The following is a 19,440-nucleotide window of genomic DNA, read 5'->3' on the forward strand; positions in this document are numbered from 1 at the left end:
TAAACATAATGTGTTTGTATGTCTCTCTGGAAATATGAACTCATATAAGTGCTACTAACGTATTATCTTCTGTACGTTATAGAGCAGGATGGCCTCGACCTTCACATACCTATGGACGAGGTAAAGAAAGTATCTTTCCTAAAAACAAATAAATAAAAATAGTGAAAAATCGTTTGTATATCTTTTTAAGTTGTGGTGAGTTGCATCTTGTGCTTACCGAAAGATATAGCTTAAAGTAAAACATCATAAATATCAACATAACACAACTTTTGATATCACATTTTATTCCACACAAAAACTTCTATCTGCAGATCCAATCTCAGTGTAATGATTCATAACTAAGTGACCATTCAACACCAATAAACAATTAAATAACCAAGAAACCCTTTATAATGTTAAAAAAACAATATTAAAAAAGACGAAATACGCAATAACCAAAACATACCATTGTAAAACGTATTAATTTTGTGGTTAAATGCACAGTAAGCAAATCTGCCGATGGAAGATAGCCTTAGCATGACAAAAATGTTGCCTAGTTGTTACAAATAATACTGATACACACGACCTGCTTCCTCAAACTGGACTGTATACACGCCAGCAATCTGAGATTTTTCCTTTCACCTATCAATGACTTAGACATTCTTGACTAAATACATGCAAAAACAGCAAAATACATTAACAAAAAACTTTGGTTCAACAAGTTGTGAAACTCATTATTAAACCCAACTACTACTGGTTATGTGTTAATTTTGGTATAACATGGTAGCATTTATAAAAAACAACCCAAAATAAAAGAAAAGGGTATACAAATATAAATTATTTGAGTTGTAACACAAGATTCTGACTTTTTATCAATCCTCAGATTTCACATTGTTTGTATACACAACTTGTCCTAATATGATACATTCAGATATAATACTAGGATAGCAAAACATTATCACAATGCTGTGTTAAAGGAAGCTTATAGCAACGCGAGAACATCAGTACTGCGACTGCATGTGGCCTTTGTGCTATCAGCCTCGACCTTGATTGCTTTCACTTTACCGTCTTCAACCACCATCACGTACCTGAAACGTTCACTTAATTGTTAAGAGGTAAACCGATAAAGTTTTCAACATTCATAATCAGTTGATCATTGTTCTCTGTATACCAGTAATTGCCAGGAAGATATAACAAAATGTTGTTTGGCGAATTGTCTATCTTCCAATGCTTACTGTTTTGATAAATGAACATACATATATATTTGAACTTTCAAATCAACCATAATTTATCAGAGACATTCAGGAAATATAAAAATATTTGCTTTTTGAATACATGAGCGTTTTTTCACATGATAATGTCCTTTAAGCAGAAATGAAAATCTTTTTGGAAAAGGTCAGTGTAAAAATAAATCGCTTTATTTAAATACTGTGAAACACGGCCATTAAGTCAAACCAAAATACACATATATTATAAAAACATTAAAAATAATGTGGCTATTATCAGGGTGCATGATCAACAGGGTTAACAGGTGCTAACATACAGGCAGGACAGAATTTAAACACACTTTTAAGAACTTTATTTTTGCAAATATCTCAATTTGTTGAAAAACATTTGCAAAAATCTAAAGTGCATTAAAGACAGTTTTCTTGCATTTTGTGCCGTTAAATTAAGATTTTAGAACAAATAATTCAATACATCTGATATTGGTGCCAAATTTCACTTAAGTGCAGCATATCCATGTACATAAATGCTCTACACATCAAAAATTGTGCCAAGAACACATGCTTATTAAAAAAAGTAATTCTGGTGTATTTTACATTGCCATAATCTTTTTTTATGAAAAACTGTCTTTACTGTCTTGTATGCACTACTTAAAATTGTTAATAAACAAGAAACCGTCGGAGACGGGTGATGCTCCCCAAAGTTTTTTTTGTCACAATATTGCACTATATATTCAGATAAAAGGAAACGTCTTGATCCTTATATTTCAAGGATCAATTAGTTGTGTAGTGTTGAATTATTTTCATAAGATTTTCATAATACAGTGATGCATCCTCAAGGTTTACATGTAGAGCAATCAAGAAATAAACAAGAGCTTGTCACAGTAGTGCCAAATCCCTGCCGAAATGCGTTTGCTTGTATGACAACATTTGTTTTAGAGAATAGAATAGTATTTGTTAAACATGACATCTGTGTCATCTTTATATATTTCAAGGATCAATTAGTTGTATAGTGTTGGAGTTATTCTGTAGAGAATAAAATATATGGACATGAAAGAAAGGGAGGTAATTCAACAAGAGGGCCAAGATGGCCCTAGTTCGCTCACCTGAGAGGAGTCGGTTCATTCAATCTTTACCAAACGTCAAACTTGACCTAGATATTGTCCAGACAAACATCCTGGTCAAGTTTCATCATTATTTAACCAAAACTCTGGCATTTGAAGTCATGATCAATGTACCTATGAAGTTTCATGATCCTAGGCATAAGCATTCTTGAGTTATCATCCTGAAACCATTTTACTATTTGGAGTCACTGTGACCTTGACCTTTGACCTAGTGACCTGAAAATCAATAGGGGTCATCTGCCAGTCATTATCAATGTACCTATGAAGTTTCATGATCCTAGGCCTAAGCGTTCTTGAGTTATCATCTGGAAACCATCTGGTGGACGGACCGACACACCGACAGACCGACCAACCGACATGTGCAAAACAATATACACCCTCTTCTTCGAAGGGGGGCATAATTAAATAAAGGGAGATATTAAAAATTGAAAAGCTAAAAATATTTACTATGAAATTAAGTTAAATATAATCTTAAATTATAAATAAATAAAATATAAATAAAAAAATAAATAAAATAAAGGGAGATAATTCAAAAACTATGGTCGAAAGAGTTATGGTTCATGTTCACTGCACTTCTCCTAGTTGCCGTCTGTTTATATTTTTAGTTTTAAGTAAATCCCTTTAGTAGATTTAGAGTTATGCTTCAGGCAAAAATTTACTTTGAAATTAAATAAAGGGAGATAATTAAAAAACTAAGGAAGATAGAGTTATGGTTTTTAGTCACTGCACTTCTCCTACTTGCCATCTGTTTATATTTCAAGTTTCAAGTACGTCCCTTCAGTAGATTTAGAGTTATGCTCCAGATAAAAATTTACTTTGAAATTAAATAAAGAGAGATATTTCAAAAACTAAGGTAGATATAGTTATGGTTCTTAGTCACTGCATTTTTCCTACTTGCCATCTGTTTATATTTTAAGTTTCAAGTAAATCCCTTCAAAAGATTTAGAATTATGCTCTGGACAAGAATTTAGTTTGAAATTATATAAAGGGAGATAATTCAAAAACTCAGGTAGATAGAGTTATGGTTCTTGGTCACTGCACTTCTCCTAATTGCCATCCGTTTAAATTCTAAGTTTAAAGTAAATCCATTGAATAGATTTGGAGTTATGCTCTGGACAAAGTTTCGGACGGAAAGACGGACGCACAGACACACAGACGGACGGACAGACGAACGGAGACTATTACTATATCCCCTCCGAATTGTTTTTGGCGGGGATAATAAGCAGTTTTGAAATGACTAAACATAGTGTGAAAACATTTTAGCTAATGGTGCGGCAATGGTTTGTAAAAATGTCTATAAATAAAGGGCCAAACTAATACTTGGTTAGCCAAATTGATTTATAAACAACCTTCTGTTAAGTTAATATAACATATAAGTTAACAAAATTGGTTGATGAAGAACCTTCTGCTAAGTTAATACAACATAAATTAATATATAATATTTTTATCAAGTTTTGTAAAGACATAAATACAAAATGGAATAAGCCAAAATGTTCATGTAAGAAGGCAAATTTCATATTTGGGGGCTTAAAAAGTCATACGATAAACTGAAATAAAGAGATTTTTTGTATAAACTTAAACCAGAAAATCAACACAGTCATAAAAATGAGTAATGTTAAATTCTATTTAGCACTGTGCTGCTCAAGACTGCACTGATTGCTTAATGCGACCTCAGCTCTGTAAGAAAACATTTTTTGTTATAACATAACGATAAGTTTTTGTAAACACACCACCAACCTTTTGGACCGCACATTACCCAGCACGGCAGCTAAATCCAGTTCCATTTCAATTGCCTGAATATGAAATAAATCAAAATATTTAAATTTAAATACACACTCATAATAATCATGTGCATTTCCATATTTGCTACCTTGTAATATTGAATAAAATATCTTTATTTTGCTTGTTATTTATTTTTAAATAATAACAGACGACTATCACAGTTAAGCCAATTATTTTTTTTTTAAATAGCTTTAATATAGGTTATTAAAATCAAGTGCATTCAAACTGATCTTATGTCTTACCTTTGTAAATGCACCACAAGTGTCTGCTAAGCAACGCACCTGAATAGAGCAATAGAATGAAGTAAATGTACAACAATAAATGTATGCATGTATTGTTGAAAACATAACAATACTTTTTATTGCATGTATTAGTTAACTTATAATTTTGTACTCATGCAGAGATATTACCGTGCAAGGTTGTGTTTGTCCACACTTGAAACACAAGACAATGCCATTGAAGTTTTCAAAAAACATATACAACTTCAAATCATAAATCAATTAACACTTCATGATACTTCAAACAATTCCGAGTTTTCATATTTCTTTGGTAGACTTAATAACAAGGGACAAAATTGTCACAAAACCAGGTTTTCATTGTGAAAAAAATCTGATTAAGGGAGACAACTCAAACTGAACTTTTGAAATGAACAAACAAAATTAACCCCCTTTGTAAGTTTGTTTCAAAATAAATCTATTTTAAGTTGTGGTGACCTTGACATTGGAGATATTGACGTGATTTTTTCGTGCGACACACCGACCCATGATGGTGAACAAATGTGCCAAATAATTGTAAAATCTCACAATGAATGACATAGTTATGGCCCAGACAAGCTCATTTATTGCCAATTTTGACCTTTGAACTCAAAGTGTGACCTTGACCTTGGAGATATCGACGTAATTATTTCGCGCGACACACCGTCCAATGATGGTGAACAAATGTGCCAAATGATTTTAAAATATGACAATGAACAACATAGTTATGGCCCGGACAAGCTTGTTCCGCCCGCCCGCCAGCCCGCCAGCCAGCCAGCCCGCCCGCATTCGCCAATCTAATAACCAGTTTTTTCCTTCGGAAAACCTGGTTAAAAAGCTCTATCTTAATTCTAAGTGATGAAATAATTGTGGAAATTAATTCCCTATAGGTTTTTCACTAGCCTTATAGGGACTACTTTTTTTTTTATTATTTCAAACATAGTTTGTGTATATGTGTGTATTTTTTTGCCAAATTGACCTTTGAACCCAAACTTCTAATCTTATAATGGATTGCATTCTTTTAAAATACCGGTAGATAAAAAATGGCCAATTAATGGCTGAGACAAGAATGTTAAAGCTATCTTATGGCAAAAGATGACATTTGACCTCTTTTTGTGACCATGACCTTGAGGCTGGGAAACAATTGATTGTGACCGACAACACGTCATCTTATGAATGGTTTACATTTGTGCCAAATTATTTCAAAATCAATCAATACATAGCAAGATATGCCTGAAACAGGAATGCTCAATTAGTTCTATGGACCAGTTTGACTTTACTTCTTAAAGTGACCTTGACCTTTGTGGTAGGGGGACAGGTATTTCACACAGCACATCCGCTTGATGTTGAACATCTGTGCCGAGTTATTTCAAAATCGACCCATATCTGGCTAAGGTATTGCTGAGATGGGAATCTTTGTATTTTTTTCTTTCACTTAACATACAAAATTTATTCATTTCATTACACCAGCATATATTAAATATGCTCTATACACCCTTTTATAAACTAGAAAAAGGTTCCATTTGAAATCAGAATTTATACTTTTTCAACATAAAGAATTTTTTTATCAAATCTTTCCACCAAACAGAAATTTTTTTAAATAAAGATTGACCGTCGAGTCTTACATGTACATGTAAATGTGTAAATGTCTTTTTGGAATTAATCAATGGAAGTGAACAAACTTCAATTCTGCTGAAAAGTTGAAAACGCTTTTTATTGTTCTAGTATCTAACTTGTGCCTGTACAACTCTTAAATTAGTGAGAATAAAATAATATGCTCAGTGTTCGACACTAACATATCTGAGCAAGGAGTCCTTTGGACTCCCAACTTCTAAAATTTAGGTGTCCGAACTTACTTCTGGGAGTCCGAAAATAACAATAGTCTCAGATTGTTGCAGAAACTTACAAAACTGCAACTTTGTTTATACATGCAGCACAATGAACAAGTCATGGTCATTTTTCGTCATTGTAATCTAACCATTTATGTTCGGTCTTCCAGAACATTTGAAAAGATCGTTCTCGCTTACTTTCATAAGCCTTTTTTTGTCAGACAAATCGGCGCTGTCGCTTACCTTTTTCTTTCTTTCTGGAGGCGTATAGCCCACCAGAAAAAGATCCATATTTGTTGTTAATGTAAACAATTATTGACAAAACCTTGAGTAGATATTACAGCCCTAATAAATTTTGTAAGCACTGTATCGTGAGTTCTTAGTATTCCGAGAATTTCGGCGAAAGCTTGTTTACTGTAGCAGAAATATCCAAGAGAGAAACGGCAACGATCGGGTTGATTCGGTGCATGTTCTAGGAGTTCCCCTACTACTACATGCACAAAATGCGACAGGGAACCAAATACATTATTTCAGATTGTTTCGATTTGTCGATGAGTTCGAGACGAATAATAAGTCTCACACATATTTTTCGGATACGCAACAGTGCGGACATTCTTATTTCACGAAACAACTAATTAAATTGAGGTATTTTTTATAATGCAAACATGATTTTGAAGGAGTCCGACGGACTGCCTTGACTCGAAAACAGTCCGACCCTCATTTTTAGGAGTCTCGGACTCCCGTTAGTGTCGAACACTGACATTGCTGCTAGTAAAACTTATCATAAGGCACCTTTCCACCAGCTGAAAGTGCCTTGCCAAAAGCATCCATGACAAAAGGATCGTTCACGCTAACACAGTTAACGGATTTCACCCCTTTGCTTTTCATCTTCTCAATATCTGCAACAAAGGTGGGAAACTGTTCCTGAAAAATAAATAAAACAGATTTCATCAATACTTAATGCCATCAATATTGATACAACAAAATTAAACAAGGTAATTGGTGCATACTTTTTTTTCTCAATCAAGCACATTTAAAACATAAACACAAATAAAAAATAATTACATATTTGATAAAACCCTGTTAATTGTACATGATTGCATTGCAAGCATATGCTTATTTAGACATGCTTATCTCCAATTTGTGTGCTAGGGGCAAATACTTGAGAAATAATCAGGCACAGATTCCTAGAGTGGGGATAGAACCCTGGACCTGCTTATCTCTAGTCAGACACCATATCCACTCACTCTGCATGTATGCACTCTAGTCAGACACCATATCCACTCACTCTGCATGTATGCACTCTAGTCAGACACCATATCCATGTATAATTAACATTTTCTCTTAGTTTACTGATATCATGAACATGACAAGAAAATAGATATTTTACTATGTAATAATTAATTAAGCTGAACATTTAATGCAAGGTCTGCATATAAATTAGAGCACAATAACTCCATGATAAACTCCAGTAATTGAGATTAAACCATTTACCCATTTTTATATAAATTTTAAGTAACTGTGAACTTGACCCAGCTCGCTCCAAATGCAATGCAAAAGTTCTTCATATAGGCTACCTAAACAAAATTACATCACAGTACACTCCGTCTCCACAAAAGTGGAGTTTTTTTTCATTTTTAGTAAGAGTGACTTTAACCTCACTGGCCCAAAATGAAGTCCCATGCTTGATCAGGCAGTAAACTAGCCACTAATACATAAACAATTCCAGCACAATTTCTCCATTCTTACTGAAGTTATTTAATGCAAACTTTGTATCTATTTATAGCATAAGCTATAATGACCTTTACCCCTCAAATACAACCTCAAGCTAGGTCTGCAATATATCAGCTAGAGATATTGTTGCACCTAAAGCTGAATTGCTACATTGAATTTCCTTGGTACAGAAGGACAAGTAGGGGTATTATTCTGCTTAATTGCAAATCTGAATAACAGCACTTGTTCTGTTTCTTTGCATGATGACCTAGAAGAGATGTGTGAATTTCCAACTGATAATCTTAACTAATTACAGAGCTATGTACTTGGTGCATTCAAACTTTAACCTGAATTTCTACTTACATGGAAACAGCAATCAGATTTTTGAAGTACTAAGGGTAAGGGGGAATGATCCTGCTAAATAACAGGTTGCAGTTAAAAGTCTAATTTATAAGTGAATGTTCATAAAGACCCTAACACATATGTTATATTTTAGTTTAATAACTGTTGTAAATATAGAGATTTGAAGTAGTTGCACTTAACAGCTAGCCTGACTGTTCTAAGTATATATACATGAGGAATAATTATCCTAAATTGCAGGTCAGAGTTATGGAACTTGGTGAGTGACTTTTAAAGAATGATTCCAATCAGGCGTTTGAAGTTTAAATTGAAAACCTGTAGCAGAAGCAGCATTATGGAGAGGTTGCATGTTTACCATAACCATATTTCTAAGAAAACAAGAGGGCCATGATGTCCCTGAATTGCTCACCTGGCTCATTAAGATCAGATGAAAACTATGACCTCTATTGTCTACACAAGGTTTTTCTATGATTTGACCTAGTGACCTAGTTTCTGACCCCAGATGACCCAAATACAATCCCAATGCCATCAAGATAACCATTCCGACAAAATTTCATAAAGAACTGATGGAAACCGTGACCTCTATTGTCTACACAAGGTTTTTCTATTATTTGACCTAGTGACCTAGTTTTTGACACCAGATGACCCAAATACAATCCCAACCCAGATTTCATCAAGATTAATATTCTGGCCAACTTTTATTAAGATTGGATGAAAACTGTGACATCTACTGTCTAAACAAGTTTTTTTTTAACTTTGACCTAGTGACCTAGTTTACGACCCTAGATGACCCAAATTTGATCCCAATCCAGATTTGAACAAGACAAACTTTATAACCATATTTCATTAAGACCTGATGAAAACTGTGACCTCTATAGTCTACACAAGGTTTTCTATGATTTGACCCAGTGACCTAGTTTCTGACCCAAGCTGACCCAAATAAAATCCCAATCCAGATTTCATCAAGACAAACATTCTGAACAAAGTTCATAAAGATTGGGTGAAAACTGTGACCTCTATTGTCTACACAAGGTTTTTCTATTATTTGACCTAGTGACCTAGATTTTGACCTCAGATGACCCAAATACAATCACCATCCAGATTTCATCAAGTTGAACATTCTGAACAAATTTCATAAAGATTGGATGGAAACTGTGACCTCTATTGTCTACATGAGGTCTTTCTATTATTTGACCTAGTGACCAAGATGGCCCTAGTTCGCTCACCTGAGAGGAGTTGGTTCATTCAATCTTTACCAAATGTCAAACTTGACCTAGATATTATCCAGACAAAGATCCTGGTCAAGTTTCATCATTATTTCATCTGCGAGTCATGATCAATGTACCTATGAAGTTCCATGATCCTAGGCGTAAGCATTCTTGAGTTATCATCCGGAAACCATTTTTCTAAGTTGAGTCACCGTGACCTTGACAGCCATTGTGTGAATACGTTTTTTGGCACTGTGACCTTGACCTTTGACCTAGTGACCTGATAATCGATAGGGGTCATCTGCGAGTCATGATCAATATACCTATGAAGTTTCATGAATCTAGGCATAAGCGTTCTTCAGTTATCATCCAGAAACCATTTTACTATTTCAGGTCACCGTGACCTTGACCATTGATCTAGTGACCTGAAAATCAATAGGGGTCATCTGCGAGTAATGATCATTAAACCTATGAAGTTTCATGATCCTAGGCATAAGCGATCTTGAGTTATCATCCAGAAACCATTTTACTATTTCAGGTCACCGTGACCTTGACCTTTGACCTAGTGACCTGAAAATCAATAGGGGTCATCTTCGAGTCATGATCAATGTACCTATGAAGTTTCATGATCCTAGGCATAAGCTTTCTTGAGTTAACATCTGGAAACCATTTTACTATTTCGGGTCACCATGACCTTGACTTTTGACCTAGTGACCTGAAAATCAATAGGGGTCATCTACGAGTCATGATCAATGTACCTATGAAGTTTCATGATCCTAGGCCTAAGCGTTCTTGAGTTATCATCTGGAAACCATTTTACTATTTAGGGTCATCGTGCCCTTGAGCTTTGACCTAGTGACCTGAAAATCTAAAGGGGTCATCTGTGAGTCATTGAGTTATGATCAATCAGTGCTCCAGCTAGGATTTGAAAAGGGCAGGGGGGCTTTTTTGTCAAAAGGACACTTTCGACGGGCAGTATTTTGTCAAAAGGGCACTTTCGACGCGCAGTATTTTGTCAAAAGGGCACTTTCGACGCGCAGTATTTTGTCAAAAGGGCATGTTTGAGCACGCGGGTGTTTCTGGAATGCTTCCTATTGCATGTTAATTTATATGTTATAAATAATTGTATTATTCCCATTATTATTAAACCATTCAAATAAAATGTCAACAATGAGGATTTAACTAATTACAATGTAATAAGAGATTTATGAATTATCATATTATGTAAAACAAGATGTGTTTGTGAAACACAATGTCCCCCTATATGACGTTTGACCTTGTAGAATGACCTTGACCTTGACCCTTCACCACTCAAAATGTGCAGCTCCATGAGATACACATGCATTTCAAATATAAAATTGCTAGCTTCAATATTGCAGAAGTGACATTACATGAGCAATTTTTTGACCCATATATTTGACCTTGAAGGATGACCTTGACCTTTCACCACTAAAAATGTGCAGCTCCATGAGATACACATGCATGCCAAATATCAAGTTGCTATCTTCAATATTGCAAAAGTATTCATAAAATGAGCGATTTGGGCCACATATATTTGACCTCTGACCTTGAAGGATGACCTTGACCTTTCACCACTCAAAATGTGCAGCTCCATGAGATACATATGCATGCCAAATATCAAGTTGCTATCTTCAATATTGAAAAAGTACTAATAAAATGAGCGATTTTGGCCACATATATTTGACATCTGACCTTGAAGGATGACCTTGACCTTTCACCACTCAAAATGTGCAGCTCTATGAGATACACATGCATGCCAAATATCAAGTTGCTATCTTGAATATTGAAATACTGCAAAAGTGTACATTAAATGAGCGATTTTGACCCATATATTTAACCTTTGACCTTCAAGGATGACCTTGACCTTTCACCACTCAAAATGTGCAGCTCCATGAGATACATATGCATGCCAAATATCAAGTTGCTATCTTCAATATTTCAAAAGTTATTGCAAATGTTAAAGTTGGCGCAAACCAACCAACCAACCAACAGACCAACAGACAGGGCAAAAACAATATGTCCCCCACTACTATAGTGAGGGACATAAAAAAAAAATTTTTGAGGGGGGGGGGGGGGGGGGGCGGAGGTTCGAGAGGCAGGGCGGAGGTTCGGGAGGGCAGGGCGCGGCGCCCTTCGATTTAGGCCTAGCTTGAGCACTGATCAATGTACCTATGAAGTTTCATGATCCTTGGCATAAGCGCTCTTGAGTTATCATCCGGAAACCATTTGGTGGACGGACGGACCGACATGAGGGAAATAGGGAAAACTGCCACTATATACATATAGAGAAAAATGCCCGGCCCACTAGCAACCATGTTTTTTCACCGATCTCGACCATTTTCGAACTCATCCGAGACATCGATTAAACCAATGTTTTGATCAATTTTCATGATGATTGGGCAAAAATTGTGACTTCTAGTGTTTATAAGGTTTCTCTTTAGCCAAATAAGGAAAACTGCCCCGCCCACTGGTGGCCATGTTTTTCAACGGATCGGAACCACTTTTGAATTCAACCAAGATATCATTAAGACAAACATTTTGACAAAGTTACATGAAGATTGGGCATGAAATGTGACTTCTACAGTGTTTGACCTAGTGACCTAGTTTTTGACCCGGCACAACCCAGTTTCGAACTCGGCCGAGATTTCATTGGGACAAAGCTTCTGACCAAGTTTCATGAAGATGGGACAAGAAATGTGGCCTCTCGAGTGTTAACGAGCAAATGTTAACGGACGGACAGAGACCGGTCACAAAAGCTCACCTGAGCAATCAGGTGAGCTAAAAAACTTTATTGATGTAGTACCTACTATTGCATTCTTATTATTTCTTTAACACTTACTGCTTGACAAGTTGGTGTGAAGGCCCCTACAATAGAAAAGATCACATGCTTTCCTTTCCCAAAGGCTTCTTTTGTGTTGACTTTTCCACCTGGGTTGCCTTCAAACAGATCTACACTGGGAAGAGTGTCACCAACCTAAATGAAAATAAACAATTGCAATTGTACAACAATAACTGGTGTTCCCTGTCAACTTGATGAAAAGAAATGATAGAAAACTAATGATGAACCAATAAGATAAATACAAAAGCCAACACATAATGACTGGAAAGTTTTAAATACAGTGTACATATTTTGTAAACATTTAACCCTTTACCACTCAGAAGCAAATTAAAATGGCTATGTGCAAATAGCATAAAACCATAACAGCCTTCGAGTAACTTCCGGCTTTTCAGGTTTTATGTTGTTTGCTGCTCATCTGTATCTAAGGGTTGGAAATGAAGCCTTTAAAACTTGAATCTTGTAAGAAGGGTCTTATGTCAAAACATGCATCTTTTAAAAGTGGTAAAGGGTTACTATCATGTGACACGACTTTAATGAAACATGTTTACAATACTTGAATAAAGTTCATTCACTATAATACTCAAACCCTGTTTTCTTGCAGATTGGCTATTTTTCGGGTATCATGTTCATGCCCCACATGGCTTTTGTTTACAAACACACATTTGGGACCTACTTGTTAAATCTGCAAAAACATATCTCTCGATGCCAATAACATAATTTTTTTAAATTAATAGCCAAAAATGATGGAGAAACATGGTGTTCAGAAACGAATGACTATTCCTTTACAACCACAAGAATATCATGTTGCAGGCTACCGAGATATCCTCAGATTACCGTGTATCAAGCGATTAAGGAAACAAGTAAACAAATTTCTGCATTAATGCAAATAATGCTGCAATAAACAAGTTACCTTTAAAGATTTATTTAATTCATATTATATCCATGCCAATTTTTTTTATTTACAGCGTGTTTAACCACGCAAAGCGGACAGTTCCATACACACCCGCAAATTACATCCACTACGCGCGTTGCTTACCTGGTATTGAGAAGTCACAGCCGAAAAGCGAGAGTACAAGATTGAAATAGGCATTAGACCAACAACACTTAAATAATTCCATTCAATTAACGTATTTGTACAAACTTACACAGTAATATAACTTTTCTATAACTTCTATTTACAATTGAACAAGTTTCTGTTTTATCAGTCACACTTCTTTTGAGCAACACTGATATGAAAAAGTGCTCAAGAATTGCAAAAACACAAATGTTTGCAATTTCTTCTAATAAAATTTTGGCATATATATTATTAAAATTAGCATTCAAGCAGGACAGGGTATACCAACTGAACATGTGTATATGTTCATGTCACGTATTTTTGCGATGTGCATGCCCAGATTGTTCCATGCAAAATTTTCTGAGAATTGGGAAAAAGTTAAAGAATTGTCTTTGAAATAAATCAAATACAAGAAAGTTGTGTGTTTTCTCTAGCGCAGTTGTCTGCCTCACTTTGCAATTTATGTGGAAATTTAATGAAGAGGACCAACCAAATTAAATGGAATAGGGATAAATTTTGATTACGGTATATTAGATGAAGTAAGATTTTGAAATGCAATTATACACATTTTTTCATCATTTCTGTTATGTGTGTATTTATTTTCAAGCATAACAATGTTAGTGAAACAAAATACTCGGAGCGCATGCGTGTGATATCATCACGAGTCTAGAGAGCTGCGTTCTTAATGTAAACAATGGCTATGCTCAATATAAGGGAAACCTAAAATATAATTCAAAATTCACCACATCTTTTCATGACTGTAGTCACATCATTAGGTAGCAGTGCCTGGACAGACTCCAAATCCTTAAATAATGCTACCACGGGCACAGAAGGACTTAATTCACTATGAACAACACATACACATGGTAAGGTACTATCAACTTGCCAATAGAAAATCACATGCCAAATAACGTTAAATATTTCCATTTGATTTTTGTCCTTTTGGCTTTTGTGTATATATGACAAGATGTAAAAATAAATGCTATTATATCTAGTTTCTGTATTATTATTTTGCCGCAGTACACTTCTGTTTTTTTGCAAAAATGACCAATGAAAGTACAATGAAAAAATATCATATGATCACAAAAACCATAAAATAAACAGTTTATAAAGCTGTCATTTAACTATATTTCAGATAAAAAAAGGTTTCATTGAAAATAAATAAACATTACCTAGACTTCCCGAAACTCAACATCCTTCAGTCAGACCTTTAGTCTGACTGGTCAGAATTTTCTGTCAGACCTTAGGTTATTCTGTCAGACCAAAGAACATATGTGAAATTCAAACAAAACTGAGAAAAATGTTAATAATTAGAAATACGTAAATATTGCTTTATCATTTTATTTTTTATAATATTACTTTGAGTAACAAAGTAAAGTAACAAAGTTTGTTAACATCCACTTCCTCATTATTAAACTCACTAATAAAATCACTATCTGTATCGTATATAATTAAAAGCTTAATGCCATCTTCACTGTTGTCTTGTTCCCAGTCTTCTTCATAGTTCTGCGAGTGTCCAGGCTCGGGCTCCTTTGGGGCAATTGCTCTGGAAAGAAACGATAACATCAGTTTATTCTTAAGTTAATCACATTGTTTTGTGAAACAAAGTAATTTGTTTAAATTCATGGTCTGTCTGTCTTCATAGACACAACGAATTTACAAGGGGGCTCTTATCCTCGTTACCACTAGCTTTCGGGCGTTTGCATCTGCAATCCGTTGTGAATTTTCAAGCATTGCGACTTTCAAAATTTTCCACATTATGTTTATTTACTTATTTACTACAAATTTACTTAATTCAAAAGAAGGAAAATGAAAACTAAATCACCTGGTTATAAATCCCCGTAAAACTCTGTGCATGTTCCTCGATATCGTTGATAACTGCAAGCTGTTGCTTTGTTTAACTTTCACTTTTGTTTAAACTAAGTTGATCGAATGATGGTCAAATGTACCGATCCCGGCTTGAAGCATGCATTTATTTACTCGTCGACAATAAGCAGAGAACCAAATGTATTTCTAGAACATTTTTCACCGAGCACGGACAGATTATTTCCGATTTTTGACAAGACGACTTTGGACCAATCAACTGCAGGCTAACTGACCAACGAATACATTAGAATTTAACAAAATCTCTTATTTCACAAAATGGGCAAAGTGCGTATTTCGCCGATGTTCTATAAATACTTTTAATTTATTGGGAAAACCCGAAAATATTTGTGTCGGACATTTTGGGCCGACGAGTTAAGAATTTCGATCGGCCCTTGACTGTTTGTGTCGGACATGTCTGTAGGTCCGACGGAGTTTCGGGCAGTCTGCATCACCAATAAAATGATGTACACAAAAGCACTCACTATCGCAAAAATGGATAACTGTTTACAGCATTATCTCCCCTGTTAGATCAACAGTTGGAGCCTCTTTTCACTTTTTTTGTAAAATTGTACATTTATCCAAGGGAAACACTATGCAACAATTGTTTTTGATTTGATTATACTTTTTCATGAAATACACTATAGTGACCCCCTGTTGGTGTGACTCCCTATTGGCGAGTTGACTGTACCAGATTTCACCCAATATAAAAACGAAATTAGTACAATGCAACCTCTTATTAAAGCTGACACTAATCTAAAAAAACATATATCAATGATCAAAATAGATAACAAATTATACCATAACATCAAAACAAAACGATATTAAAGTATCATATTTCATTTAATAGTGGTTAGCCAAAGCCAAACTGAGTCAGCTAATGGAACATTGGCTTTGCAATGCCAATGCTTTGAACAAACTGAAGTTAACTTCTGAAGTTCTGTGAAGGTCAACTAAATCACTTCCTAGTCAGAAAACTGTCAGACTCAATAACTCGAAAAAAAAAGGAAATTACTAATTCAATATATTTACCTTAATTGGAGCCATCACTGCAGCTCTGTTCGTGAAAATGCCACGTGACAGAACTTTACCTGTCCTTGAAATGAGTTTAAACGAAGCCTGGGAAATCACCCTCATGTTTATCTTTTTTGAGGTATCTTATTACATTAACACCGGTCGGCGGTTCGGTTACACTACAGTATAAGTACTAGTGTTCGCCAAAAAGCTGGTTAATCAAAGCGCTGTAGGCATTGAATTCCTGGGGCTTGATTTAGTGTGCTTGGGAAGAAGTATTGTCCGAATTTCTCCCTTTGTCCGAATTTATACGGATTGACCCTAGTAGTTGAGTGCAGAAGCTCAGAGACTGTACGAAAAGACAATATTTGTGTATATACCACAGTGTACATAGACGGTAGAGGACTGGACTACAGATACTGGTGGTGGGAACGATAACCTTTTGTTTAACTCTACAGATCTGGGAGAGGTTCGTCTACATAGGCGGTGAAGATATACAACAACAACATGGCCGCAAAAAACTGTTTTTGTTGGCGTCAAATAAATCACTTCAATAGCCTAAAATAGCTTTTTATTACATAATTTGTTAATCAGATCAGGAAAACACGCAAACTTACTTTGAATGTGTATACAAAAGAAAATCCACTTATCCTGATAAAGAACAGTTTACAGATACATTATAGATTGTGTACTTTGTCTCACGTAGATTTTTTCGCGCTCGATTTGCGCAGTGAAATACCATTTCCGGTTACTTCGTCTATTTCCGAGAATGATCGTGAATATTTTTTGTTGTTGTTTTTCATTTTCATTTTTCTGGAATGTCTTGTTAACGCAAAATAAAACAAAAAACGCTATTTTAAAATATGTTTATAAATACCAAATATAATGTCTTCCAAAAATGTCTCAGAAAAAATTATTCTTACTGTCTCCGTAAACACTCAAGGTATCTTTTCGGCCTAGACCGTCTAGTGAGGAACTTATTCTCGCATGAATATGTAAACAATAAAAACTATGTCGTAGCCGATGCTTAATCTTTTTATAACACTGTCATGTCATATAGTGATGTTCTGTATTTACAAGGCGGGCTTTTGAGATCTGCGAAGAACTACTTTTATTTGATATGAATTAAAGCGGGTATATACGATTTTTATATGTGCTGAATTGTAAAATATTGATACAAATATGTTATAATAACACACACTATGCAAGAAAAATGATACATTTAAGACGAATTTCATAAAATACAGCAAATACAAATTAGCGCCCCGAGCCGATTGTGACGAAGATAATTCGTAATTATTTTCCTACAATAACCGATGCATTCGTCTTTTTTGTAAGTGTTCATGTGTCGTATGAATCGATATCGCTGCAGAAATTTCAAATGAACCGTTAAACTAAATTTAGATTCACATCGTACATGCATGATATACATGCTGGCGAATTCGGCTGTACAGCCTTTTTCGATTTCAGAATTAAATATCTGGCTTATTTAGCATTTTTCGACACATGTTCTTCTTAACTTTTATTTTAGTTTATATTGAAATATATGTATAATAAGTTTTTTTACACATTTTATATTTATTACTAAATATTTGACAAGATCGTATATACCCGCTTTAAGTGGTAAATCGGAGTTTTTAGCATAGGTGCTTGCACCTATGCTTATGGTATATACCACATTTTGAAAATCCACATCGGTCGGTTACCCTTTATGAAGCCTTACCTGATCAAAAATCAGACGAAATATCAATTTAATTTAGTACATGGTAATTCTTACAATTTTTTTTTTGGAAACGTTTTTCTAACGTTTTCTTCCAAGAATATTGCTGACACCGTTTTTAGTGAATTTTTCTAAGACCGTTTTATGTCAAAAAATCTTCTTATAACATAAAACAAATTTCGTTCGTAAAACAATTCTGTTCTTGTTGATAGTGACCTCACACCTAATTTATATGGGATCCCAATTTCGATTTCCTTCGTTTACTGTTCTGTGAGAGGTCAAATGTTTACATAACTGAATTAATAAGGCCCTGGTTAAAGTATATGTTACATTTCATCGGTTAATTATAAATAGAAATTAAAACATATTCTCAGCAGGAAGTGGGGCATAAATCACTTTTATTCTTTGAAAATGTGTAAAAAATGGCGGAGTACGATGAATTTTTCTGATTTATGACATGGATTCTGACGTGCCTTTCTATGGATTTGATGAAGTAGAGTTTAAAAGTAATAGAGTTGTGTTAATTGAAGTGAAAATGATTTACTTTGAGCCAGAAATTTACGTTACGAGTAGAGGTAACGGTTTAAATGTGGCATCGGATTTAATGGATTAGCGCGAATTCTGGACGAGTGCTGTGTCTGTAAAATATTAAATGGAAAGCTGTAAATGTATCAAGTCGGAAAAGAAAACGGATGGTTGCATAATGGTATGCGTGAAATAATGTAATTCTACGTATTTATTTTCATAGTTATGTCATTTTGTAACCATTCACATTCGTCACTATTTGGAATTCCCGTTTCTAAAAATAGAGCATTTTGTTAACAAGGGGGGCGACTCGTGATGTCAGCAATCGTTAAGGCTACAATATACTTAATAATCGAGTCATGTACTTTCTAAACAAATCATCATATTTTCCTCACAGGCATGTTATACACTTTGTTCTGGTTTTATCGTTTGGAGATATTGATAGGGTAAGCATAGGTGTTCACTACTTAATCCCTGAAATAGGATAAAGTTGGAGATTAAAGTAAAAAATGGCACTGCAAAAGGTTACAATCCACTAGAAAACGGCCGAAAAAGGCGCAAAAACAGTCGATTTTGATTTGAGTCGAATTTGTTTTTGGTTTGAACATGACAAATCTTTTTTATTGCTTAAATCGATTCAGCTAAGAATGCCCGTCAAGAAAAGGCATGGTTATGGGGGTCTCTATGTGCAAATGTTGTATTTATTTTCGCTCAAAGTTGTCGCTTTTACATCGAAACATATAAGGAAACTATTTAGTATATTTTGACCTAAACATTTACTTCAGCAGCAACCTCCCTGTATCTTGCAACTATGCTTTCAGCGCCATCGGCGCTCTCGTTGGAATTTGGTTTTTGGCATCCAGCCAATCCGGATAGGCTCAGAACTTTGTATCATTACTTTGGCCTTGGGGCTACGCCACAGGCCAATAATG

At 34.9% G+C, this 19,440-nt stretch overlaps 1 protein-coding gene across 1 annotated transcript; it reads right to left on the minus strand.

The window, feature by feature from the left end:
• Positions 1 to 267: 267 nt before the first annotated feature.
• Positions 268 to 16,449, minus strand: LOC127873273 (peroxiredoxin-5, mitochondrial-like). The gene is made up of 6 exons (XM_052417052.1): positions 16,282 to 16,449; positions 12,333 to 12,467; positions 6,984 to 7,115; positions 4,351 to 4,389; positions 4,064 to 4,119; positions 268 to 1,067 (listed from the first exon to the last, which is right to left on the minus strand). Exons 1-6 carry the CDS (start codon positions 16,384 to 16,386, stop codon positions 962 to 964), a joined length of 573 nt encoding a protein of 190 aa, XP_052273012.1. The 5' UTR covers positions 16,387 to 16,449; the 3' UTR covers positions 268 to 961.
• Positions 16,450 to 19,440: the final 2,991 nt, after the last annotated feature.

The sequence above is a fragment of the Dreissena polymorpha genome, chromosome 3 (assembly GCF_020536995.1).
Source record: "Dreissena polymorpha isolate Duluth1 chromosome 3, UMN_Dpol_1.0, whole genome shotgun sequence".
In the NCBI taxonomy this organism is placed as follows: domain Eukaryota; kingdom Metazoa; phylum Mollusca; class Bivalvia; order Myida; family Dreissenidae; genus Dreissena; species Dreissena polymorpha.

Excerpts from the sequence above, each read along its gene's own strand:
- LOC127873273 (XM_052417052.1), bottom strand. The coding sequence starts at position 16,386 with ATGAGGGTGATTTCCCAGGCTTCGTTTAAACTCATTTCAAGGACAGGT. Across the intron at positions 7,116-12,332 it reads TCACACCAACTTGTCAAGCA|GAACAGTTTCCCACCTTTGT; the intron begins GTAAGTGTTAAA and ends TTTATTTTTCAG. Across the intron at positions 4,120-4,350 it reads CTTGTGGTGCATTTACAAAG|GCAATTGAAATGGAACTGGA; the intron begins GTAAGACATAAG and ends TTTCATATTCAG.